This window comes from Dromiciops gliroides, chromosome 5 (genome assembly GCF_019393635.1).
Source record: "Dromiciops gliroides isolate mDroGli1 chromosome 5, mDroGli1.pri, whole genome shotgun sequence".
In the NCBI taxonomy this organism is placed as follows: domain Eukaryota; kingdom Metazoa; phylum Chordata; class Mammalia; order Microbiotheria; family Microbiotheriidae; genus Dromiciops; species Dromiciops gliroides.
The window spans coordinates 65,150,706-65,178,456 of NC_057865.1; the positions used below are offsets into that span (position 1 = coordinate 65,150,706).

At 35.5% G+C, this 27,751-nt stretch overlaps 1 protein-coding gene across 1 annotated transcript in view; it reads left to right on the top strand.

Annotated features, from left to right (window-relative positions):
• YME1L1 (YME1 like 1 ATPase) overlaps window positions 1-26,525 on the top strand; it is a 47,398-nt gene extending 20,873 nt beyond the window's left edge. The window contains exons 9-19 of the mRNA XM_043966628.1: window positions 5,211-5,301; window positions 6,642-6,794; window positions 7,690-7,822; window positions 8,957-9,019; window positions 9,839-9,951; window positions 10,622-10,777; window positions 14,382-14,533; window positions 15,627-15,753; window positions 15,843-15,916; window positions 18,145-18,231; window positions 24,605-26,525. Of these exons, the coding sequence (XP_043822563.1) occupies window positions 5,211-5,301; window positions 6,642-6,794; window positions 7,690-7,822; window positions 8,957-9,019; window positions 9,839-9,951; window positions 10,622-10,777; window positions 14,382-14,533; window positions 15,627-15,753; window positions 15,843-15,916; window positions 18,145-18,231; window positions 24,605-24,748 (1,293 nt within the window). The 3' untranslated portion in view covers window positions 24,749-26,525. The remainder of the gene's footprint in view (window positions 1-5,210; window positions 5,302-6,641; window positions 6,795-7,689; window positions 7,823-8,956; window positions 9,020-9,838; window positions 9,952-10,621; window positions 10,778-14,381; window positions 14,534-15,626; window positions 15,754-15,842; window positions 15,917-18,144; window positions 18,232-24,604) is intronic.
• The last annotated feature ends 1,226 nt before the right edge of the window (window positions 26,526-27,751 follow it).

A 27,751-nucleotide genomic window follows, 5' to 3' on the forward strand; every position in this document is an offset into this window, starting at 1 on the left:
ATGAGACAGTGAGAAATATTAGAACAAAATCAAAAGATTGGAAAAAAAATAGAAGAAAAGGAAAGATGGTATCAAGGAAAACTTGCCAGGAAACTGGGACTAGGAGACATAGTTTAAGAATGATTGGATTCTGGAAAGAACAGCTACCACAGAATGTTGAAAGTGAATGTTGCAAAATTGCAAAGAATAAACTTGTCCCCAGAGAAGAGATATGAAAAGATACCTTCCCCCATTTCTTTTCAAATGGGTGAGCAGGGAAAGGGTGGTTCATGGATATGGAAGATTGCTCATAGATTTTGTTTTTTGGATGCATTGGTTTTGTTGATTTTTTTTTTCTTCCTTTTTTTCGTGAAAAATCTTTGTTAGAAGGGATGGTTTTCTGGGAAGGGGAAAAGGTTATAGGAGGAAATTTAGACTGTAAAAACAAAAGAACAATATACTTTTTTTTTTTTTTGGGTGAGGCAATTAGGATTAAGTGACTTGCCCAGGGTCACATAGCTACTAAGTGTCAAATGCTTGAGGCCAGATTTGAACTCAGGTCCTCCTGAATCCAGGGCCAGTACTCTACCCACTGTGCCACCTAGCTGCCCCCAAAATTATTTTTATTTTATTTTATTTTTTGGTGAGGCAGTTGGGGTTAAGTGACTTGCCCAGGGTCACACAGCTAGTAAGTGTCTGAGGCCAGATTTGAACTCAGGTCCTCCTGACTTCAGGGCTGGTGCTCTATCCGCTGCGCCACCTAACTGTCCCCCCAAAATTATTTTTTAAAAAGATTCAGGGGGTGGTTAGGTGGCGCAGTGGATAAAGCACCGGCCCTGGATTCAGGAGTTCCTGAGTTCAAGTCTGGCCTCATACACTTGACACTTACTGGCTGTGTGACCCTGGGCAAGTCACTTAACCCCATTGCCCCGTAAAAAAAACAAAAAAAAAGATTCAGTAGCCTTCCTAAAGAACAATTTAAAAAAATACCTAGCCTCTATAATTCATGAAATCATATATGAAAATTCTACAGACCTATTAGAGAAGCAAATTGAAAAAAGATAGAATATACCAATCATGAACTGAAAAAAAAAGCCTCCAAAAGGAAAAGTCCCAGGAATATTGTGGCTAAAATTCAGAGGTCCCATGTCAAAGAGAAAATATTGCAAATATCCAGAAAGAAGTGGTTCAAGGATTAGAGAACTGCAATCAGAATTCCACAAAACCTGGTAGATTATCATAAATGAGAGAAGCTCTTGCAAATATTGCAGAAGCAAAAGATACAGGCTTATAAATAAGAATAGTTTATCCTTCAAAGCTTAGTTTAATTCTATGAGGAAAAATGTTGAAAAGATCTGAAATGAGCAGGAACTTTGAATACCAACACAAGATTAAAGAGAAGTCTACTAAGATTAGGTTTATATAAACAATGGAAGGGTCTGTATGATGATGTACTTTTACTGTTCTAATAAGGAGAGGAGAAACAAGTTTCTCTTTAGAACCATGATGTTTTCAAAGGCTAATGGAGGGAGTTAGATGAGACAAACAGGGAACCTGACTAGGGGATGGATTGATTCTTTTTTTTTTTTTTTTAGTGAGGCAATTGGGGTTAAGTGACTTGCCCAGGGTCACACAGCTAGTAAGTGTTAAGTGTCTGAGGCCGGATTTGAACTCAGGTACTCCTGAATCCAGGGCCAGTGCTTTATCCACTGTGCCACCTAGCCGCCCTATGGATTGATTCTTAATGAGGATTTTGAGAGGAGAAGGAGAATGGAGATTAAAAGGAGGAATACACTAGTTTAAAAAGGAGCAAGAAGGGAGTAGAACTTGTTATATTTAAAAAAAAAAGTTTTTATTAATATTTCCTGTTTCTTATATCACCATAATATCCCATGCATCTCTCCCCCTGTTCCTCCCTGAGAGCCATCCCATTTGACAAATAATATTTTTTGGAGAGGGGGGAAAAAAGGGTCAGCATAACTGATCAATGCATTGAAAAGGCCTGAAAACATGTGTGATAGATAATACCTGTGAACCTCCCACCTATACAAAGAGGCATGTTATTTTCTCATATCTCGTCATTCAAGTCCCACTTGATCTTTATAATTTTGTTAGATTTACTTTTGATTTTTTGCTCTTCCATTCCCTTTGTTGTGGTTACTGTGTATGTTGTTTTCTTGGCTTTGCTTATTTCTCTCTGCATCAGTTCATACAGATCTTTCCATGCTTTTCTGTTTTGAACATTTGTTTTTGCTTTATCAGATAGCATAATGGCAACTCCTGCTTTTTTGGATTCACTTGATGCATATTTTTTTCATCCCTTCAGCTTTATTTTGTGTAAATCTTTTTTGGGGGGGTGGGAGGGTGAGGCATTTGGGGTTAAGTGACTTGCCCATGGTCACACAGCTAGTAAGTGTTAAGTGTCTGAGGCCGAATTTGAACTCAGGTCCTCCTGACTCCAGGGCTGGTGCTCTATCCACTGTGCCACCTAGCTGTCCCCATCTTTTATTTTTTAAATGTGTTTTTTGTAAGTAGCAGATTGTAGCATTTGGTTTCCTTATCCAATCTGTCACTTTCATTTTATTGGATTGTTTAATACTTTACATTTAAGGTTATAAGTTAAGTTTATGTTTTCTTCCATCTGGTTCTAATTTTTTTTTCAAATTATGATCTCACCCCCCATTTCTATCGTAAATACATTATTATTATGTTCCTTTAGTTCCTTTAGTCTTTTTTTTTTTTTTAAGGTAGCTCTGTTGCTACTGGTTCTCTTCTTGTCATCCCCAACCCCTTTTCATTTGTTTCCCTTTTCTCTTTAGGGTTTTGTTTCTTAGTTCCTTTTTTTCTGCTGCTTTTATTTAGTTATTTTTCTTTCCTTGCTTTTTTCTTCTCAGTCAGATAGATTTCTCCTTCCTCTCCTCCTCTTCAGCTGTCCTGTTCATCAGTTTCTTAAATTTCATTTTCTTTGTACTCCTTTCCAGAAAGTATTTCTCTCATCCTCTTCCTTATCCATCCTTTTTGTCCTATACCCCCATTCTCTGTTTCATGAGCCCTGTAATTATCTAGTCTCTCTCTCTCTTGGAATTTGCAATTTCTTATATTTGAGGTGAATGAGAAGAGTATAAAAACCTGGAAGAAGAGGTGGGGAGAATGGGTATCAAATGAACTTCACTGTTATCTGAAGTAGACTAAGGAAGGTTGAACTCTTAAATACGCACAATTTTGTTTAGCCGTACATGAACGTGAAAACAGGGCAGGAAAGAGAAGAGAACAGGGAAATAACAGGCCCAAGCAAAACAGGTGCCTTGTTTTATGAGTGGATTAAAGCAGAAAAATAAAAAGCAAAAAATTAGCACATAAGGGTGTGCCCATTCACTTGGAGTGGTTTATGAATATAGTGGGATATGATTGTTCCTTAAGAAATGATGAGGGGCAGCTAGGTGGTGCAGTGGATAGAGCACCGGCCCTGGATTCAGGAGGACCTGAGTTCAAATCCGGCCTCAGACACTTAACACTTACTAGCTGTGTGACCCTGGGCAAGTCACTTAACCCCAATTGCCTCACCAAAAAAAAGAAAAAAGAAATGATGAAAGAGTTGATTTTAAGATAATCTTGGGTAGTATGAACAGATGCTGAGTGAACAGAACCAGGAGAACAACTTACACAAAGATAGTATTGTAAACAAAGACAGCTTTGAAAGACTTAAGAAAGCTCTGATTAGCACAATGACCAGCACTGATTCCAGAGGACCTATTCCCCATATCCTGGAGGGTAGTGATAGACTTAAGGCAGAGAGAGAGATACATGTATTGGGACCATGGTCACTGTCAATTGGTTTTGCTTGACTGTGCTACTTGTTAAAGGCACTTACCTCCCCGCTTCCCTGTGAGCAATAATAATTCTGAAAAAAGAGCTGTCGAAATATTTTTTAAAATGCACAGAGAGGAAGAAAGAAACTCCAAAAGAGGCAAGCAGGGCAGTTTGGAAAGTAACCTCTGGAATTTATTCTGTACCTGATGTATGAGTCATCTACTTCACTGGGTTGTTGTGACGATTATATGAGATAATAATGCTTTGCAAACCTGGCTATTGTTTTATTTTAAAAATTATTTAAAGTTCCCAGTTTTCTCTCTCTCCCCCTCCCTCCTCCATTGAGAAGAAAAGAAATATGATATGATACCAATTGTATTGTATATTAAGTCATGCAAAACATATTTCTGAATTTAGCTGTTACTATTTTTAAAAGCGAGTGGTATGAAGTAGAGATTCAGTTCCATATAAAATACTATTTTGATGTTGTATGTGTACAGACAAATGCTCATTTTTGATGTTTAATTTCAGAATAAAATGATTCTGGGAGGAGGGACAGATAATGGTCCTACTGTCCTCTACTGCTCAGTGCATATTCACTTAGTCTCTATTCAGTTGTGGCTATTATATCTTAAGCTGAACGTTTACAGGCTTGTCCAAAGAAAAGCAAACAATGGTGAGAAGCTATTTAAAATCATGTTGTTTGGGCATGCTTGAAGAGACTAGAGCATAAGTTCTTAACTTCCCTTTGTGTCATAAACCGTTTTGGCAAGTTGAGTAAAACATAGGGAGTCCTTCTTAGACTGGTGTTTAATAATTAATGATAATGAAAGGAAATGCTAAATTTCACTTCAATGTTAATGAAAATCAAGATGTAATTCCCCCCCTCCCCCAACACACACACTCACACATTTATGGGTCATCTTGGCAATCCATGACCCCCAGATTAAAAACTCATGGAAGAGAGAGGGGGCATTTAGTTTGACCATTTAATCTATAAAGTGTAACCAAGTTTTTTTGTTTTTTTGGGTTTTTTTGGTGGGGAGGGTAGCAAATAGAGCAGATTGGTACATTACTTAACTGTTTCACTTAAATGTTTCAGTCTTGGGCCTGATCATTGTAAGCAAGCCCCTTAGCTTCTCTGTGTTTCAGTTTTTCATCTGTAAAATGGGCATACTATTTGTACTAGACCCCTGGTAATTGTTGTGAGGAAAGTGTTTATAAACCTAAAAACACTAAATATAAATTGTTACTATTGTGGGGAACCCATTGTGAGGCATGATAGTATGTAAGCCTCTTTAATTGAAATTGGAAAGAAATCCAGTTATAACACAAGATGAGTTTTTTTCAGTGGAAAAAAAATGGATGCTATAAATTTTGTATGTAAACATATGCACACATATTTAATTTGTTTGTTATAGGTGGAGGAAGCTAAACAAGAATTACAAGAAGTTGTTGAATTCTTGAAAAATCCACAAAAGTTTACTGTGCTTGGAGGTAAACTCCCGAAAGGTAAGAGAATAATCCTCCTCTAATCATAATTCAAGTTAAAAAGACAATAAAACCTAATTAATTCAGACTTCACTAATTTAGAATTTATCCTCCATTAGGACAGTAGCTGAGCTAGTTTACTTTTCATATAAAAAAGAATAAATCAGTGCTATTAATAATAGGTGGAGAGTTTAAACCAGTGCAGTAGATGTGTTCGTGCTTCCTGTCTTGATACACCGATGTGAGCAGAAGCATGGTGTAGGGTTACCTGATATTGGAATTGGAGTCAGGAAGACTTGAATTCAAATACTGCCTCAAGACTCTGACTAGCTGTGGGAAACTGAGCAAATTATGTATCCTCTCACTGCCTTATTTTCCTCATCTGTAAAAATGAGGGCATTAGATTAACTGGCCTCTAAGGGGTTTTTTCCCAGCTCTAAAATCTGTGATTCTGTGATTTTTGTGAAAAAGTCTCAGGGAATGGAGACAACAGCTGTGTTGATATGTTCATTCATTACAGAATAATTTTGGAATATGTCAGTCTGATGAAACTGACCTTTAATAAAATCTTAAATGTTGGGATTTTGTACTAATATGATTGAACACCTGTCTTAGGCAACCCATGTCTTCATAAAAATGGAGGAACTTTATTTTTCCATGACCTTAGGGTAGGGCTTTGGATTATAAGGATGCTTCTGAGTGTAAATCTATAATCTTAAGGGGGCCCTGGATTCAGGAGGACCTGAGTTCAAATTTGGCCTCAGACACTTGACACTAGCTGTGTGACCCTGGGCAAGTCACTTAACCCTCATTGCCCCGCAGAAGTAAATAAACAAACAAACAAATAATCTTAGTTGTTTTTTTTTTTTTAGGGTTCTTTAAGGTAGTGTCTACAGACAAATCACTTTAACTTTACTGAGGCTCAGTTTCTCTGTAAAATATCAATAACTGGATTCACCTATCTCAGGGTTGTGGTGAGGATTAATGTTCAAGTACTTTAAAAACTTAAAGGGTTAAGTTCCTATATTGATCCAAAATAAGTTATGGGAAACAATTTGAAATGAATCATTGACAAATATAAATTTTTAAGACAATACCTAGATCAGAAATTTATAGACTCCTCAGAATAGTGGTTTTAATGCATGAAATAAAATACATAGAATTATAAAGGAAAACAATTATGTCAAAGTACAGTTATAAAAATTTTTTAAAAAAAGTCACAGACCTCAGGTTTAAGAACTCCTGACCTAGAGAATGATATCTAGTTTCTTTTAGTTCTAATACCCAGTTTTGCTTTTAGAAACTGATTTGAGAGATTTTTTCCCCCTCAAATTGGTTAACATGAATGTTTTCTTTTTTAGGTATTCTTTTAGTTGGACCCCCAGGGACAGGGAAGACACTTCTTGCTCGAGCTGTGGCTGGAGAAGCTGATGTTCCTTTTTATTATGCTTCTGGATCAGAATTTGATGAGATGTTTGTGGGTGTGGGAGCCAGCCGTATCAGAAATCTTTTCAGTATGTTATAATAATATACTTATTAAAGATGCTAGAATTATGTATTTGCGATGGATGGGGAGAAACTAACTTATAAGGATTTCCACTTCAAAAGCAAGGACTCTCCACTTGAACTGATTAGTCACGAATGACTGTGGGTCAAGATCATTATAGTTGGGCAGGGATTGATTTTAGGGAACTTGGTGGCGTGAATTTGCAGCCTTCCACAAAGCCAATATTACCCTAGGATTTAGCATAATGTTGGTGGGTTATCTTGGAATGTGGTTGGGAATAGATTAGGTTAGGGGATGCTAGAGAGGACTGAGGTTTTTCCCTCCTCATTATAATTCATTGATATAATAATATGTAAATAAGGATTGATAACTACAGCCCTTATGGTATATAACTTCCACAGTTGAATATTTTTGTGTTTGCTAATATTGTATTACTATGTTATCCTCTTTGACTTGTTTAAATGTTACTGAAGGTTATGTTAAATTTTAAAGATATGTCAAGTTTTTTCACAATGAGCATTTTTTTTGGCATTCATATATATTGTTGGTCCTTGACAGTTGTATATTGTAGTGGCAAATTTTCTTGTTGTTCAGTCATTTTTCAGTCATGTTTAACTCTTTGTGATCCTGTTTGGGGTTTTCTTGGCAAAGATACTAGAGTGGTTTGCCATTTCCTTTTCCAGCTCATTTTACAAATGAGGAAACTGAAGCAAACAAGGGTTAAGTGACTTGCCCAGGATCATACAGCTAGTAAGTGTCTGAGGCTGCATTTGAACTCAGATCTGCCTGATTCCAGGCTGGTATTCTAGCCACTGTGCTACCTAGTTGCCCCTACTTGCCTGTTTGTAGCAAATGTGTACCTTTTTTAAAAATCTGCTTGGATCTATTTTCTCATTTGTTAGGGGAAGCAAAAGCAAATGCACCTTGTGTCATATTTATTGATGAATTGGATTCTGTTGGTGGAAAGAGGATTGAGTCTCCGATGCATCCATATTCAAGACAAACCATAAATCAACTTCTTGCTGAAATGGATGGGTAATTAAAAGCTGTTTGCTTTGTTCTTACACAATATTAAGATTTGAACGAGTTACCCACTTTTTTAAGAGTTTAAGAATTTCATTTTATTTATTTATTTATTTATTTATTTATTTATTTATTTATTTTTGGTGGGGCAATGAGGGTTAATGCCCAGGGTCATACATCAGTGTCAAGTGTCTAAAGCCAGATTTGAACTCAAGTCCTCCTGAATCCATGGCTGGTGCTTTATCCACCGTGCCACCTAGCTGCCCCCAAGTTTAAGAATTTTAAAGAAAGTTTGCATTGATAAACCTAAATTTGACAAATTTAGCTACACTTCATATTTGTGTCTGAGCTATTTGACAAAGTTATTATTCTCTTCTGAAGGTGAACAATAGGAACTCTTTAAAGTGCATGTTGACCTAATGATGTGTTGTTTTATTCTTAACATTACTGAGTTGTAAGCTACCATTTTTGAAGAGTTAGCCATGTTTTTCTGGCTAGTTAGCTCCTACATTTGCTTTGTTTTTTTTTTTTAATTAATTAAGTATCTTATTTTTTTTCCCATTACATATAGAGATAGTTCTCAACTTTTGTTTATACAAGCTTTCCAATTTCAGATTTTTCTCCCTCCCTCCCCCCTCCCCTAGACAGCAGGTAATCTGATAATCTGATATAGGTGTTTCATATATATACACATATATACACACACACACACACACACACACACACACACACACACACACACTAACATTAAACATATTTCTGCATTAGTCATGTTATAAGAGAAAAATCAGAGCAATGGCGAAAACCTCAAAATAGAAAAACATCAGCCCCCAAAACAAAAATAGTATGTTCATTCAGCATCTATATTCCACAGTTCTTTTTTTTTTTTCCCCCTGGATTTGGAGATCCTCTTCTATCATGAGTTCCCTGGAACTCTTCTGTAGCATTGCATTGGTGAGAAGAATATAGATCTACTGTGATGGACTATATTCCTCTCACCAATGCAATGCTACATTTGGTTTTAATTAAGTAGTATTTAAGATGGGAAATAAGCAGCCTCTACATTAGAATTTTTGAGTTTTATTGGAAATAACAATGAAATACGTGACTCACTTTTGTCATCATTGTGATTTTTTTTTAAAATAGTTTTAAGCCTAATGAAGGAGTTATCATCATAGGAGCGACAAACTTCCCTGAAGCATTAGATAAGTATGTATAAATAGTTTTTTACTAAAGCTTCCTATTAGAAATCTTTATATTTGCTTTGAGGAAATTTCTTAATTAAAAAAAAATTGCACTGAAATTTCCCCCTTTGTTAAATATTGGCTTATTTCTGGGTATTACTAGATAGTTAAAACGTTTCATTTTCAGTTGATAGAGTTTGTATATATACAACATGCATGTATGCATACATACACATACATGCATACCATCCTTCTATCCATCCATAAATACATGTCAGTTTACTAGTAACTCTTGTCCCAAACTCTTCTTTCCAAGTGAGAAGGGCTAAAGTTCTCATCCTGTCTTAATAAGCAAATAGTGATATTGTTTATGCCTTAAATCAGGGGTTCTTAATCTGTTTCAGTGAAATTATTTTTAAAATATATTTTGATAACTATTTCAATGTAATTGAGTTTTAAATTGTGTGATTCTGTGCATTTTATTTTATGCCTTTTAAACACAAAAAGAGGTTAATAGGTTTCACCAGACTTCCAAAGGAGTCCATGATAGAAAAAAGAGTTTAAGAACCTTTGCCTTAGTCCTTTCCCTTATTTACTTGTGTTTCTGTGAATGAAGTTAGAAATGAGCTGTGCCCTTACATTCAAAGTAATGGAGACTATTACTTGATTATTTTTCCAGAAACTACTTGGTTCGGCAGCCTATCTATTCTAGTTTCTGACTGCTATCCACTGTCTTCCTTTTTTCCTTTGTTTGAAATAAATCTGGGGAGGTCTTAAATTTCAGTGCCAACTTTCAGTTTATTCAATCTGGATTGTGGATTTTTTTCTCACTTTTTGTTTATAGTGCTTTAATACGTCCTGGTCGTTTTGACATGCAAGTTACAGTTCCAAGGCCAGATGTAAAAGGTCGAACAGAAATTCTCAAATGGTATCTGAATAAAATAAAATTTGATCAATGTAAGTTCAAATTCCAGCTGTTTATTTTTTCTCTCAGCACAATAATAATAGATTGGTGAATGTTTTAAAAGATCCAGAAACCCCCTCTTATCTCTATTTTATGAATTAATTTCTAAAAACTGCATGCCAGAAATCCGTTTATTATTTTTAAACTTTTTCTGATCTAAAATTGTGGTCTTAATAGGTCTGTAAATGTTTTTTACTATATATGGACATACTTGGTTTTCAAAATGATTCTACCCTCTGTGATTGTAATCTCTGTAGACTCATGTCTGAAATAACAGTGCTGGACTGCCAATCTTTTCCACAGCACCATAAGTTTTGTTTTTTGATGATCACTTTAGGTAGTATTTGAAGAAGTTGTTCTTGTCTGTAACTCATAAATTTGTGTTTAGATGAAAGTTTAGTATACAAGGAGCTTCAGCTTCATCAGTATTTGCAGTCAAAGGCTAACAAAATATATACTTATATTTTGAATTTGAATATTTTGACAATATTTTCCATACTTCATAGTCATTAATATTGCAGGAGTAATTGTTTTTCTGAGCCCTTTCAAGAGTCGACAGTTATTTAGTCTGGGATGACCTCATAAACATCTTGTTATTTAATAGTAAATCTACCCTTGGCTTCTTTTTTAAAGTTTTAGTGTTTATATTCTTCTTTTACATAGCTGTTGATCCAGAAATAATAGCTCGTGGGACAGTTGGATTTTCTGGAGCAGAGTTAGAGAATCTTGTGAATCAAGCTGCATTAAAAGCAGCTGTTGATGGGAAAGATATGGTTACCATGAAGGAGCTGGAATTCTCCAAGGATAAAATTTTAATGGGTATGTTTCTCTTGTACTTTGACTTCCTTACTCTTCAAGTATCTGAAATCATTTAGGCAGTAAATTGTTTTCATGCACATCAATTCTAGTCTCACATCTTCCTTTGATTGTGTGTGCCTTTCATCATTAGACCTCTCTGGCAAGTCACAACTTCTCCATGTCACTCTGTCATTATGTAAAAATAAGAGGAATGAATTTCTAAGGTTCCTTCCATTTGTAAAATTAGGCATTTCTAGTGTTCTTTGGAGGTAAATATATAGGTAAAGATTTTTCATTTAAAAAACCTGGAATTTCATGTTTAGAATTTTTGTAAATGTTAGAGTATGAGTTAAATACTGTTGAGCAGTATTTTATTTTCTTTGCAAGGTACCAAAGCTGTCTATCCCTACAGTTTAATTTTGCACTTGGTAATAAGTACATTGGTTTGATTTTAAAAGCCTTCCCTTCTGGCTGAAGAGAGGCAGAATGGTCTGAGCTATTAATCAGGCATTATATTAAGCATCTACTATGAGGCAGGTACTGTGTTGGGGTTAAGAAAACAAAAATGAAACAGTTCTTGCCCTCATGGAACAGTTGTGTTTAGGTAGATGACCTGTGTATGTGTAAATATCCAGAATGGTCAATTTGGGGGAGGCACTGGGAATTGGATCAGGACAGACCTCATGAAAGTAGTAACATTTTAGAAAAGCCTTGAAGAAAACTAGGGATTCAAAGAATTGGAAGTGGGGAGGAAATGCTTTCTGGGTAAAAGCAAAGAAACAGGAGATGGAATGATGTATAAGGAACACCAGGAAGGCCAGTTTAACTAGACTATAGGATGGATGAAGAGGAATAATGTCAATCTAGGGTGGAAAGGCCAGATTGGAGCTAGGTTATGAAGGACTTGAAATGACGGAAGGGTTTGTATTTGATCCTAGAGGGAATAATGAACCTCTGGAGTTTGAATAGGGTGAGTGGCATAGTTAGATCTATGCTTTAGGAATAAACCTTTGGCAGTACTGTGGATGATGGATCAGAGTGGGGAGAGACCAATTTGGAGGCCATTGTAATAGTCTTGGCAAGTGATGATGATGAAGGGTATGGTTGTGTGTAAGATGTTGTCATGGTAGAGTAACAAGATTTGGAAACATAGGAAATGAGAAGTGAGGGAAACTGAAGAATCGAGGATAACACTGAGGTGGCAAACCTGGTTGTCCAGAAGCAGGATGGTGTTTTCTTAAGAGTTGGAGAAAAACTACTGAGTTCTGTTTTGGCTATGTTGAATGTGAGATTCCTGAGGAATTTTCAGTTCAGAAATGTTCTCCTGTGGGTTCATGATATGGCACTAAAGGTTGGGAGAAACACCACTGGAAGTCATCTCCAAAGAGATGATAATTGAACCCGCGGAAGTTGATGAGCTTACCAAAGAGAAGAGAAGATGGGCCCAGGGCAGTTTTGAGAAGGAAGAAAACCAAGAGAAAAGCAATGTCACAAGAACCCATAGAGGAGAAGCATATACAGAAGGGGAATGTTTAGGCATATCAAAATATGCTCCATAGAAAGTCAAGAAGGAGGAATACTGAAAAAGTCATTCAGTTTGGCAGTTAAGCAGTTAATAAGTTACTGGAAATTTTAGAGAGAAATTTGTTGAGATTGTAAGGGGTGGAGAAGTGAGTGAGAGAAGAGAAAGAAAAGTCATGCTTTTCTAAGTTTGGCTGTGAAAGAGGCAAGATACAGAATCTTAGGTTTGGGGAATGGTGGGCTCAGGTGAGAATTTTTAAGTATGAGGGATGTTTATAGACACCAGAGAATGAATATGAATATACACACATATACAACATGTGCATATTCATATATAGACACAACTGTATACATATATACATGCATGTATATATAAATATGTGTGTGCATACACACATATAGACATACATAGCTGGGGAGAAGGCTAGATAGTGAGATGGGGTGTCGCTATGCATGCTGTCTTGGTAGATTAATAAGATTTGAAAACTTATCAGAATTGGGGGCAGCTAGGGGGCGCAGTGGATAAAGCACCGACCCTGGATTCAGGAGGACCTGGGTTCAAATCTGGCCTCAGACACTTGACACTTGCCAGCTGTGTGACCCTGGACAAGTCACTTAACCCCCATTGCCCCACAAAAAAAAAAAAAAAGAAAACTTATCAGAATTGAGGAATGAAGGATAATGAAGAATCAAGGATAACAAACCTGGCTGCCTAGAAGGGTGGTGGTGTCTTGAGGGTTGGAGGAAAAAAATACTGAGTTTTGTTTAGGGCATGTTGAGTGTGAGATTGCTGAAGAATTTCCAGTTCAGAATGTTCTCCTATAGGTAGTTCATGATATGGCACTGAAGGTTAGGATAAGTGATAATAAGAATCACATTTGGGTGCATAGTACCCAAACTACAATTCCATGTTTGTGGCACAGAGGCATATTTGTTTGAGAGGAATTGAGTAAAAATATTTCTTTATTTGTAATCTGTTTTTTTAATGTAAGATATTCCATGTCATCATGTATCAGGTGCTAGAGCTCAGTTTCAAAGACCCATGTAACAACTGAAAGAATAATTCTTGTTCTGTTTTCAGTACTTGGTTTTGAATTTTTTCCTTCATCCTTGACTTTTGTTTGCTTTTTTTTTTTTTTTTTTTTTAGTGAGGCAATTGGGGTTAAGTGACTTGCCCAGGGTCACACAGCTAGTAAGTGTTAAGTGTCTGAGGCTGGATTTGAACTCAGGTACTCCTGACTCCAGGGCCAGTGTTCTATCTACTGTGCCATCTAGCTGCCCCCATCCTTGACTTTTAAAATATCAGTTTTATAAATTTTTTTTTTTTGGTGAGGCAGTTGGGGTTAAGTGACTTGCCCAGGGTCACACAGCTAGTAAGTGTTAAGTGTCTGAAGCCAGATTTGAACTCAGGTCCTCCTGACTTCAGGGCCGGTGCTCTATCCACTGCACTGCCTAGCTGCCCCTATAAGTTTTATTTTTAAAGTTCATTCTAAACATATTGTTATTACCATGAAGAAAAATAAATTCAAATATCTAAATGATAAAAGTCTTTTGTTCTTATGTTTATATTAGCTTTGGCAGGAATGTAACAAAACCTGTTTGCTTTTATGATCCCTTCTGAACTTTTTCTTTCTCATAATTCTTCTTGATTTAGTTGCTCTTAGTATTTTAATTATTTATATAGTTGCAGTTGGCACATATATTATTGTTCTGATTTTGCTTTTTTTCATGTTGATTTGTTTTTGTTTTTTTGAGGGGGAGTAGATCGTAAATATTGCGATGTTTTCGATTTTTGTTTTACATGAAATAGCACATGTATTTTCTAGAAATTGAACTGGGTTCATTTCTTAAAGTATTGTATGCTTTAACAATGAGGGTAATTTGACTTTCAGTTATTGCAGAAGTGGCATCTATTGTTCAAGGGCAAGATTATTTCAGAACTGACTTTATTATCATAAACTTACTTTATCTTGTTTGCTTCCACCTCTGACATAACAATATCAGATAGTATAACACCTAATATTGTGTTCAGATAACTTCTATTATTCAATAAAATATTACTTCTTGATTATACTGTTTCAACTAAGTGATTTCTTATTTTTAGGTCCTGAACGTAGAAGTGTAGAAATTGATAATAAAAACAAAACCATCACTGCATATCATGAATCTGGCCATGCTATCATTGCATATTACACTAAAGATGCTATGCCTATTAACAAAGCTACAATCATGCCAAGAGGACCAACACTTGGACACGTGAGGCTTTAGAAACTTTATTTGTTGATTTTCAAGATCAAGGTCCCCATAGCAGTCATTAATGAACCCTCTAATAAAGTCGTGTAAGCTTTCTGTTGAAATGTCGTATGTTCTAAAGGGGAGAAAATGCTTACATCTTTAGTTGAAATTGTTTTTGAAATTTTCTTTCTGAACCTCCTTGAAGAGGTACCAAAGACTTCTGAAGTGTATTTTTCCTGATGAGTGCTTTTTGCTATTTAGATACAGATTCAGAATCTGCCCCGTCTTTAATTCTTGGATAACTTTTCTTTCTTGAAAATCGCGAAAGCAATGACTGGATCACACTATTTTTTACTGGTTCAATATTTGTCTTAACTGTTCCAGTTTTAGGATCATGTAGCACAGGTACCATTCTAATATTTCTTCCTAGCTGTAGAAATTTTAATCTCAATTCATCTTTGATGACAACATAGATGTAATCATAGTATTAGACAGCCTAGGAGTAGTCAGGGAGTCAGTAACAGCTGTGTTCAAATCCTTCCTTAGACACTTACTAGCTGTTTTAGTGGCTCTGGGTGAGTCACTTAAGTTCTTTTTTTTTTTTTTTTTAGTGAGGCAATTGGGGTTAAGTGACCTGCTATGGGTCACACAGCTAGTAAGTGTGTGTTAAGTGTCTGAGGCCAGATCTGAACTCAGGTCCTCCTGACTCCAGGGCCAGTGCTCTATCCACTGTACCACCTAGCTGCCCCGTCACTTAAGTTCTAATGTCTCAGTTCCTTCATCTGTAAAATGGGGATAATAATAGTATCTGCCTTACAGCGTTGCTTTAAGGATTAAATTTAATTATATTTGTAAAGGATTTTATAAACTTTAATAAGCTACATATAAGTACAGTTATCATATAATCATCATTACTGTTATTATCCTTATTCACCCTGTTGGTATAAAATAAACATTGGTTCTGAAGTTGAAATCATTTTCATTTTGTTTTGCTACTTTTCTAGTTAATTGGTTCGGAGCATAATGCTATATGGTGAATGGTAAGATTTTTTTGGAGAGTTGTAATCTGACTTTTTCTTTCTATTATAATTTGAATGTTTCCCAAATTTTGTAGGTGTCCCTTCTACCTGAGAATGATAGGTGGAATGAAACTAGGTCCCAGCTGCTTGCACAAATGGATGTTAGCATGGGAGGAAGAGTTGCAGAGGAGCTTATATTTGGAACTGACCATATTACAACAGGTTGATTGCAAAGTATTGCTGTGTTTCAAATATTGGTTTACTAGTTTAATAGCTTTTAAAAATACTGATTTACTTATTTTTAATACTAGGTGCTTCTAGTGACTTTGATAATGCTACTAAAATAGCAAAGCGAATGGTGACTCGATTTGGAATGAGTGAAAAGGTAACAGCTCATTTTTATCTCATTTCTTTTTTATTAAATTGATTCTTAGTTGCCTCTAGGAGGGCACCACCCCTGGGGCAGACCAGCATCAAGATCCTTCCTCTAGGGGCAGTGACCAGAAAGATTTATTACTATAGCATCCCAGCAGCAAGGCCCCACTCCTGGAGCAGGCCAGCAGCTAAATCCCACATCCAGGGGAGACCAACAGGGAGGATTCATCCCTTAGTAAAAGCTAGAAGAGAAGCTTACCCTACTGAGAAAGCAAGCGTCTAAGCCCTGAAGCCCAGTAAAAACTAGGAGTAAGACCCAGAGCCCCAGCACACAAACTTGCGATAGGACTAGAGCCCAGCTGTTACATAAAAACAAGTCACATAAAAGGGCATAAAAATTAGCCCCCCCCCCCAAAAGAGCTTTATTTTAGTTGCCTCTAGGAGAAAATGTTGAAGCATGTGGCATTATAACCAGTATTTAGACAGTATGAGAATTTGAGCCTTCCAAAAATGGAGTGGAAATAATGACTTCCAGTAGAATATGACTTTTTATTTGTTTCGTTCCACTGTATTGTCCCAGTTGTTCCTCTTGGACTGTATTTCTAGTTTGGGAGAAATACGAAAGAAATTATAGGATTGTAGGATTCAGAGCTGGAAGGGAAGGAAGAGATCATCTAGTCCTGGACTTAAACTTTTTCTACTTGTGACCCCTTTTTGCCTGAGAAATTTTTGTGCAACCCCAGGTATATAGATATATATAAAATAGGTATACATAACCTTTTACTGTGCCAAATTTTTGGTGACCCTCCACATTCAGTTATGTAACCCCATATGGTGTTGTGACCCACAGTTTAAGAAGCTTTGATCTAGTCCAGTGGTTCCCATTCATGGTTCTTGATGATGGCTCAGAATTTATACAGAAAACTCTTTAATGGCACCTTGAGCAGTAATAACTTTTAAGATAAAATAAATAAATTTTAAATTACCCTGGGTATTTACAACATTTTTTTTTTTTTTGGTGAGGCAGTTGGGGTTAAGTGACTTGCCCAGGGTCACACAGCTAGTAAGTGTCAAGTGTCTGAGGCTGGATTTGAACTCAGGTACTCCTGAATCCAGGGTCACTGCTTTATCCACTGTGCCACCTAGCCGCCCCTACAACATATTTTTTAAAAAAGAAATTCACATTGGGAACGCCTGATCTAATTCAATCTGCTTATTTTGCAAATATATATTTTATATATATTTTAGGAAACTGAAGACCAATGAGGTTCATTAATTGACTCAGTGTCATAGAAATGGTTAAAAGCAGAGCCTAGACTTTAATCCAGATACTCTGATTTCAAGTCCACTGTTCTTTTCTTTGTATCATAAAACTCTGGTATTCATGTTCAATGATACCATATATATTTAACTTAGAGGGAAATTCAACCCTAAATACTTGGCAAAGAAGGAGGAGAAATAATAACTTAAAAGATTCAGCTTGCCTTTCCACTCGGTATGAAAATACCTCAAATGAGTGTAAAATGGGAGGCATGGACCTTTGTTTTTCTGTTGGTTTCCATTCCCATTGCCTTTCTCCTGCATTGAATGAGATTCAGAATCTGTTTTTCATCATTCTCATAGACAGTCTTTATTCATCCATCTTAGACTGTTAGAATTAAGGAGAGGGACAATCTTGGTTGGCCTTTCTTCCTTTCCTGGTCAGCTAGAATTATTCATGCCATGTTCCCTTTGATATTCTTGTGTCCTGTCTTGCCTCATGGTGAGGCAGGGAAAAAAAACCCAATTATGTGGTATGATCAGTCACCCTGTGATATGATCATACTTAGATGTGAAACTCTTTCAAGAAGATTTTTTCACTAATCAGTGTGTAGGGATTTGTTTTCTATTTGAGTAGAACCTGTTTTGTCAAGTCTTCTGATTATCTGGGTGTATTAAAAAATAAAATGTGTATCTGGTTGTCTACATAACAAATGTTTCAGATCATTTATTCTCTGTCACTGGCAGAGGTCTTTTAAAAGGTCTTTTTATCTTAAAGATAACAGGTAATGAATTTTTCAAAGGTAATTTTAACTTTATGGAATTTTTGCCTCTTGTTGATTTTAGTATGTGACCTTATATTTGACTTTGCTCTGTTTGTTAGTATTTATGTTTTATCCATGAAAATTGTGTTTCTTTTTATGTGATGGGAGAGAGATTAGATTTTTTTGATCAATGTTTTTTTCTATTTGGTTTCAGCTTGGAGTCATGACATATACTGATACAGGGAAACTGAGTCCAGAAACTCAATCTGCTATTGAACAAGAAATAAGAATACTTTTGAGGGTAAGACTATTCATTTTCTACTCTTATTTATATAACATGAAGGCATGGTGTTCATGAGTATCATTAGTGTTCTTCATCTGTTCTCTTATTTTGACCAAGACTGAGCCACTGTCTCTCTTTGAGATCATGCATATCCTCACTCATACTCCTTATGCCACATCTTGTAGATAGGTGGGTCATCTTTGGAAATATGCCACAACTTAACTTGTGTGTGGCCACTCAGTGTTTCTCTGTTCCCTTCAGTTCACTTGTAAATTTGATTCTTCAGTGACTGTGGTGTTCTAAGGTTCGCAACTCTATAATATCCATGGGGAGAACATTTATGTTAAAAACAGAAGATGGATTTATACATTGAAAACCAGCTTGGAAGCATTCTTCAGTTTCCAAATGCTCTCCAGCCCATGTCTGTCTTTAGTGTTTGTCCCCAGTAGGTATATAAATTCCACTGGACTGGACATCCAATTACATAGCATAGTCTTAAAAATGGATGTCTTGGGGGGCAGCTAGGTGGCGCAGTGGATAGAGCACCGGCCCTGGAGTCAGGAGGACCTGAGTTCAAATCCGGCCTCAGACACTTAACACTTACTAGCTGTGTGACCCTGGGCAAGTCACTTAACCCCAACTGCCTCACCCAAAAAAAAAAAATGGATGTCTTAGTTTTTCCTTCACTTAAATAATTATGTATCTTGTAGAGAGCATCCTCTCAATCACATTCTGGGACTTGATTGAACCAATGCAAAAGCATCTATAAGCAGGAGACACTGGAATACCTCACCATCGTTAGGGAATCTCTTCCATTTGGACCTTGCTTATAACAGTAGTTAGCTTCTGTCTCTTTTTGTGTGACTTGCTCATTTACTCAATTAGTGATTTGTTATTTCGATAATTGCATTTACCAAGAAATCTTATATGATCTTAATATATGTGAAAGACTTCTTGTTGGAGGAGAGCCTTTAAGAGTACGCCCTGCTCTGCTGAGTCAGAGGCTTTTTTGTTGTTGTTATTTATTATTTAAATTTTGATTTCCAAATTCTCTCACTCCCTTCAGCCCCTCCCCTACTCATTGAGAAAGCATATTATATATCAGTTATACACATGAAGTCACCAGTATGATATCAGTTAGACATGTGAAGGGATGCAAAACATTTTCATATTAGCCATGTTGCCAAAAAAAGTGAAACAAGTATATTTCAATCTGCACTCAATTCATTAGCTATCTTTCTGGAGGTGGATAGCATTTTTTGTCATGAGTCCTTTGGAATTCTCTTGGATGATTGTATTAATTAGCAAATGCTTTCTTTTAATAAATAATATGACAGGATTTTAACATTTCTGCTGCCCAACTATTTATATGATTGTTAAGATGTCACTTTAACATTTTCATCAAGTTGATCATTCCTATAAATACTTTATAAAGAGAAAATGCACATACTATTCAGTTATTGATGTTCTTTTGTAAACAAATTTATTTCTAGATTTTACAAACCAGAGTTTATTTCTTTGAGCAACAGAGATTTATCTTATGTTATTTAGTCACAATAGACAGAAGTAACAGTTAATTTTATTGAAAGTCTTACAATGGAAATCTAAATCTATTTTTAAGATATTCCTACATTGGTTAATTTGGAATGGTTTCTACTCAGAAATATCTCCCAAGTACAGAGATATTTCATGGAAGGAGGAGAGGTCTAGGTGAAAACTATGTTCTCCAAGATAAATCAAGAAGGGGAGGGCGAGGGATTAGATATTCATCAAAATGTTATTAATAAGTGACGTAACTGTTCTGGGCTTATAAGTATAATATGTTTTCCAAATCACAGTTTCCACATGCTGTGATTCCATAATCTCTTTATGTGTAGTCCAAGGCCCTGTTTAACATAACCACAAAGTATTACATGATCCATGGATGGATAAAAGTCTATAAAAGGCAAGTATTGTGGCTAGATCAACTGCCAGCCATATCCAGTCCTCTGAAAATGTGGGTTTGGTGTGAGTTATTAAGATTACACAAGTCACAATATACTGAGTTATGCAGTTTTAAAAAAAATAGTCCTGTGTAAAATCCAACAATCTTCAAGGGAGAAAATCATGTCTTGAAGTCATTCAACACTGATGCCATGTTCAATCAAAATAGAAGTGGCACAGTTGGTCTCTTTCTGGACAAGCTCTTCAGTTTTGTCATCATTTTATTTTAAAATTTTTTATTCAGAATGTAAATACCAAAAATAAAGAGCATTTCCATACACATTACTGAACACAAAAAAGATTTTATGTGAAACTGAATCATTTCAGAGCTCTTGTTTTTTAAAATAAATTTTGCATGTGTAATTTAAAAGCTGTCTTGTTTGTCTTTTATTTCCTTCTGAATTTCCATCTGTTCTCTTCTGTGCCTTAAAAAAAATGTTAGAATGACCCTTTTTTAGTCAACACTGTTGCTAACTTCCCTTCCCCTTATAATCTTATAACAGACATAGTCAGGGAGAACATGACCTACTATGTTTCATTGCATGTCCTTTGGAGATGTGGTCATTTCATCTAAATTTGATGTCATTCTAAATCTTTCAAAAGTGCTTTTCTTTATAATGCCCTTTTGGAAATAATTTTGCAGGTTCTCCTTAATTTCACTATGCATCAGTTCATACTATTCATGATTTTCTGAAACTGTCTTTTGTCATTTTTTAAGGTCCAATAATATTCGATTACATTCATGTGCCATAATTTGTTCAGTCTAGTGGTCTAAGAGGAAATCTAAGGTACCCTTAGATTCTAGTTCTTTTTTCCTATATCCCTTTTAATTTCCTCTTCATGATCAGAAAGTTTTGTTTTATTACTATTTCCTCCTGGTATCATCTTCTCTCTTAATTCCCTTTCCCTATCCTCTGCTGAGTTTGCTGTATTTTTTACACTAAACGTGTGTGTGTGTGTGTGTGTGTGTGTGTGCGTGTTCTCACTATGTTCAGTAGCTTCTCTTGAATGCTGAGCCTGGAGTCAGGAAGACCTGGACTAAAATCCTGCCTCAAACACTTAACTAGTGTGTGACCCTGAACAAGTCACTTAACCATTGTTTGCCTCAGTTTTCTCATCTTTTCTGTGGAGATAATAAAAACACTTGACTGCTAGGGTTGTGGTGAGGATCAAATGAGATAATAATTATTAAGCAATTAGTACGGTGCCCGGCATACAGGAAGTGCTATATAAAAGTGCTGGCTGTTCTAAATGCAGTGGGATTTCCTTCAAGTGTGTCAAGTGAGGCAATTGGGGTTAAGTGACTTGCCCAGGGTCACACAGCTAGTAAGTGTTAACTGTCTGAGGCCGGATTTGAACTCAAGTCCTCCTGACTCCAGGGCCGGTGCTCTATCCACTGCGCCACCTAGCTGCCCCTCTTATAGAATATTGTTAATCAAAACCTCTTCCTGTTCCCTTCTCATATCTTCATTAAGGATACACTTGGTGCATATGTAGATTATTCTCAAAAAATTTGTATGGAAGAGAAGGTATTGCTGGATGTGGTGGCTTACACCTGTGAATCCTTGCTATCAGGACTGGTGAGATGAATGAATTACTTGGGCTTAAGAGTTCAGAGCTTATAGTGTGTACCTATATGGGGAATCATTCATGATGGGGAAGGATGCTCTGGATCCAGCTGTGTAAGCAAGGACAAATCAGCCCAGGTTAGAAAAAGAGGAGATCAGAGTGCCCATGCTGATCAGTAGCAGAGTTGACACTGGTCTGTGAATAGCTCCTGTTCTTCCAGCCCAGATAGGGAGACCCACTCTTTAAAAAGTTGCATGGGCCTTTTGGTTGCTTTCTGGTGGCTTGAGGCAATAAGATATATTTCCCCCACAATGCTGTGTATTTCCCCCATGTCATGTCTTTTAGAAACAGTGCCTTCTGTTACTTCCAGCAAGATCCTCCTTTGTATGTACCTCATCGAGCTGTTTTTTCCATCTTGTTTTCTTCAGTAATAGTACCATTTTTGGGGTAGCAAATCTGGGCCATTGAGTCTGGATGTGGTGGTTTCATTATCCGTGATAGTGAAAAGAATTAATTATAAAAATCTTTTTCATTTTCATCTATTTGTTGTCCTTTAAATTTTATCCTTTAAATGGCCATAGAATGTTTTTTTACCAAGCTTTCTTTAAACATGATTTTTCCTTCTATTAATTAATAGAATTAATAATAATGTTTTGTGAGGTGATACTCCTTTTGATGATGTTTTATTGATACATTTTATTTTTGTCACAATTTCTAGATATTGTGTCTACCTTTTTAATAGACAGTAGTTAAGTAAAACCAATTGTTCTAGTGATTCTCTGACAGTGTATGTGGTATTCCACATTTTTCATTCCCACTTCTGTCAAAAGGAGGAAGATGCTACCTTGTTAATTTTCCAGAGACAAGATTGATCATTATACTCACTCAGCATGCAGCTTCATTTACACATTCTTCATTTTTTTTAGCATTATTGTGGTCAGTGTGTATATTGTTCTCCTGGTTTTGTGTACTTCACTCCAATCATTTCATTTAAGTCTTCTCATGTTTCTCTGAATTTCTTGTAGTCATCATTTCTTTTTTTTTTTTTAGTAAAGCAATTGGGGTTAAGTGACTTGCCCAGGATCACACAGCTAGTAATTGTTAAGTGTCTGAGGCTGGATTTGAACTCAGGTCCTCCTGACTCCAGGGCTGGTGCTCTATCCACTGCACCATCTAGCTGCCCCTGTAGTCATCATTTCTTACACTGAAGTAGTTTTCCATTTTGTTTACATGATAGTTCGTTTCCCTGTTGATGGATCCTTGCTTTCTTTCCAGTTTTTTGTACCACAAAAAGAGTTGTTGTGGTAAATATTTTGCTATATGTTGGATTTTTGTTTATGTCTTTAACTTTCTTGGGATACATGCTGAATAATGGAATCTTTAGGTCAAAAGGTATAGTTGAGTGACCTTTCTCATATAATTCATATTTGTTTTCCAGAATTATAGGTTCATTTCACAGTTCCACCAACAGTGCATATGTGTACCTTTCTTCCAGTCTTCATATTTTTTGCAAATGAGTATATTCTAAACTGGTGTTTCTCTTGGGTGCTGTATTTTACTACTTTATAGGGAAATCAAGTGTTTACTGACTTAGATGATGTGTTGGCTGTCTTAGAGGTCTTATTGTAGCAGTTGATTGACATTGGTTAAACTGCTTTAATAAATTGACAAAGTTGGTGTTGGTTGTCCATTCTTCTATTTTTCCTCTTTTAGTGTCATTTTTTTATGTGGGTCACTTAGTTGTTTAAATTTCATGTCATATCTTTACATTTTTATTCTACTTTTATATTAACTTTGACTGTTGTTCTAAGAAGTTACTGATCTGACCTTCTAGAAATAGATGATTTGGGAATAATTCCTACATCTTTTCATAGCTGGTAAAGTATGATGCTATTTTCAGCACTTTCTGAAAAGAATGACTTATAGGCATCAGACTTCTTTATAGTCTTTTATAATTCTTTATAAATCTTTGGTTTCTCTTTCTTCTTACTAACATGTTTTTCACTATCCTTTTCTAATGTTCAATTTTACATTATGGTCATTAAGTATGAAAATGTGTTGATATAATTTAGAAGGTATCAAATTCTTCATATAATTTTTCTCCTTTGCAACAGAGATGTGTACATTAATTGCACTTATTTTTATGGTAGTATTTTTGCCTACTTATGAGTACTACAACAGAATAGCAGATAATCTAAGAAATGTTGTTTCTTGTTGCTTTTTAATGTACAAGCAAAACTACTCTACTAATACTTTTTGACTCTCAAAGAATAACCTATCATGCTTCCATTTAATAGCAACTTCTTTTTGTCTTCTAGTTTTGTGTCTGTGTGTAAAGACTGATATTTTTTAGTTCTTATTGTACCAATCACTAAATGAATGTTTATAGATAACTCTATACTATGCTTGTTAGCATAGTCAGCTCTCATTCTTGTCACTGGCTACAATTCTTGCCAGTTAGAAAAGGTGGGAGGTGAGTGGAAAGCACAGTTTTTATTTGCCACTTTGTTAGAAAGGTTGTCATAGCCAACGACTTAATTACTAAGCATTTAGCTTATTTGTTAATGAGCCCCTCAGTACTTGGCTAGGTTGCTCCTTGTAAAGCAGATGTAATATGTTGCTGAGATTGTACTCAAAGCCCTTTCAAGATTGTAGGACCCAACAAAACTTGGGTTTTGCTGGTATACCCTTGAGAATGCATAATCCCCTCCTGACCATAATGAAATGTTGGGACTAGGATTTTATGGAATATAAAAATCACATTTTATAAATTATTTTCCTTTTTAATTTTCACAATAGTAAATTTTTTGAGATTTTTTGTTTTATCTTTGCATTTCAGGACTCTTATGAACGAGCAAAAAATATCTTGAAGACACATGCAAAAGAACATAAGAATCTAGCTGAAGCTTTATTAACTTATGAGACTTTGGATGCCAAAGAAATTCAAATTGTTCTTGAAGGGAAGAAATTGGAAGTGAGATGATAAAGCTCTTCTTATGGATTCATACTTGGTTTTATTTGCAAGAATGTAAATCTAGCAGTGCAGTAGTCTCCTTATGCAACAGCTTTTTTTTTTCCTTCCTGATGCGTGCTGTAATGTATTAATGATGTTTTCAAGGTTATAGTATACTTTCTTGTGAGCCTTTTGTTACATTATCTGATTTCAGTTATTCTCATTGACACCTAGAACAAATAAGCTTTCCATAGTAAAAATCATTATAGACAATAAAGAACTATCAGGATTGAATACAGTTTGTTTGAGAGACTTCAATCAGACCTTAAGTTGGAAGTAATGCTGCAGCATACTTTTCAAGGCTAGCTAACTATGCTGCTAGATGTAGAGGGAAAATGATGCCTCATCTTTAGCTCATGTGGGGTATTTTGAGCCTGATGACTTAAGTTGTTAAAGGATCACCTTTGTAACTTAATAGTATCAATGGTTTTTGGCACAGAAATGACGTTACTTAGTTGTAAACCCTGTATTTGCCAATTTCAGAGGGAGAACTCATAATCCTGGTTATATAATAGAATTACAGACATTTTTTTTTAGATCTGAAAATTAGGGAATTTGTGGGCATAGGGGCAAATGCAAAAATTTGAAACTTCATATCCTTCATGTTATCTATATTTTGCATATCTCTTTGTATCACCACGCTTATCACCATTATAAGGGGAAATTGTCTTATCCCTCAAATTTTGTTATAAACAAAAAATGAACAACTCCCCCGGCCCCCCACCCCACCCCAAACCCTGCCTGCCCCAAATTCTTATCCTTGTGTACTTATGCTAGGAAGCAAAGAAACACAAACATTTGGTTTTGAAGGGTCCATTAACAGTACATGTTGTCAGAAATTGGGAGTTGCTTAATTTGAGTCAGAATTTGGCTAACTTAAAAATGAACCACTTATTCTCTGCAAAGATTCTTGAATACATTTTATTTAAACCCATAGAGAAATATTGTTTCAGAGCAGTGTCAATATTCTGCTAGTATAACAAAAATAGATCCTTTAAGTGATTTTTATTATTAAAAATTTATGTTTTTTTAAAGAGCTCCAAGATATGCATGTTCTTCCTTGTAGAAGATGTATATAATTGAATGTCTCTCTCAAAGATATTCTTGACTTACTTTAAAATCTCATTTCTATAAGGATTTCAACAAAAATATGTATACTTGGGTTACATAAAATCTCATTTACCATTTCATTAAGACATTCAAACTTGTCAAAAATCAAAACCTTCATGAACCTATTATGATCAGATTAAAAAATGTTGGTTTCAACAACATGTTATGTTTCTAGGTTTTTTTACATGCATTTTGATGGGAGTACTTGGTTATTTCATGACTACTGGTTATGAACATTTCTAACTATAAGTGCAGAAAATTTTAAACATTAGCATACTTTAAAAAGTTTATACCAGTGAAAGTGACAATTAAAGATCTGAATAAGCACCTCACAAAGATGGAATAAGGATCATCTTTTTCTACAAGAAATTTTTCTTTTTTGTAATTATGCCACTGAACCCCATTTTTTAGCCAAGAATATGGTTTCCTTTCCTTTCAGAACAAATGCTTAGTACAGCTTTATACATGGTTTACTCTGTTTTCCAAATAGTCTCAAGAATCTTGGTTTGGGACATTATCACAAATGAGAAGCTAGCCTGTTAGAGTTAAATGTATTGTGGTAACTGTGCTTTAGGGAAAGGAAGCTCAAAAATATGCTTTGTCTCTGTTTCTGGAACAATAAAAAATTTTAATTAGGTGTTGTGTGTATGTGTGTTTTTTTTTTCTTTAAGAAATAACATGATTTGTAAATTTTAACTTAAAATTCTTTAAATTATATGTGCAGTAAAAGCATAATTTATAATTTTAGACAAATGAATGAGCCTTAAGAGCTTTGATTCTCCTTTCATGTGATAAAATAGAAATTTATTTCAGTCTGTCTATGGGGAACAAAAGTATCATCACTGATCAGCAGTTTGTCTCCTGATAACGTATAAGATTGACTACAAATAATCAGAATGCTTTTTTTGTTCTTTGATTTCCCTGTAGTTACATTTTATTTGTTTAAGTTCAGCATTGATTTCTCCACCCTCCTCGTCTTCTGAGTCTTCTGTAACCTCATCAGAGACATAGTAAAAAAGTCTTTAATAGAAAGCTGTTCTGGATCTTGCTAATAATATATGATAGTTTGCATCTATATAGCTCTTGACAAATGTTCTTATATGATTTTCACCAAGAGGCTTGTGAACTGTTAGTATAATTAATATTCTCCCCATTTTACAGATACAAAATTGAGGCTCAGAGAGGTGGTGACTCACGGTTCTATAACTAGTAACTGGTACGTAGTTTCTAAGTTCCTTACTTTTTCTGTCATTTCATAAGTTTATTGCTGAAGTTCTGTCAAACTATCTCTTCACATTCACTGAAAATGGCTATCTTGTTATTACCCAGAGATTCTAATCTTTACTTTTAAAAGAGTTTAACAAAAGAGCACCATCTATACTAAACAGGAGTAAATATTGCCCATTTGTTACAAATGTGGAAAGAGAAAAGATAAAGTACTGGACCAAATGTGGCAGGAAGAACTTCAAATATAGCTTCTTTGAAAAGAAAAAAATGGATATATACTATATATGGAGTAGCTGAAAATCACACACACACACACATGCATATACTTAAACTTTAAAAAATATTTTATACTGTGCAGTGGATAATGGCTGGCTTGAGGTTATGTTTTCCTAAGTTCAGATCTGGCCTCAGATACTAACTTTATGACCCTGGACAAGTCATTTAACCCTATTTGTTTCAGTTTCCTCCTATGTAAAATGAGCTGGAGAAAGAAAAGACAAATCACTCCAGTATCTCTGTCAAGAAAACCCCAAAATCTGGTCGCAGAGTCAGACATGACTGAACAATTATGTAATCATAAAATAAATTACTCATTATATAAATCAATTTCATAAAATCACCATATAAAATAACTTT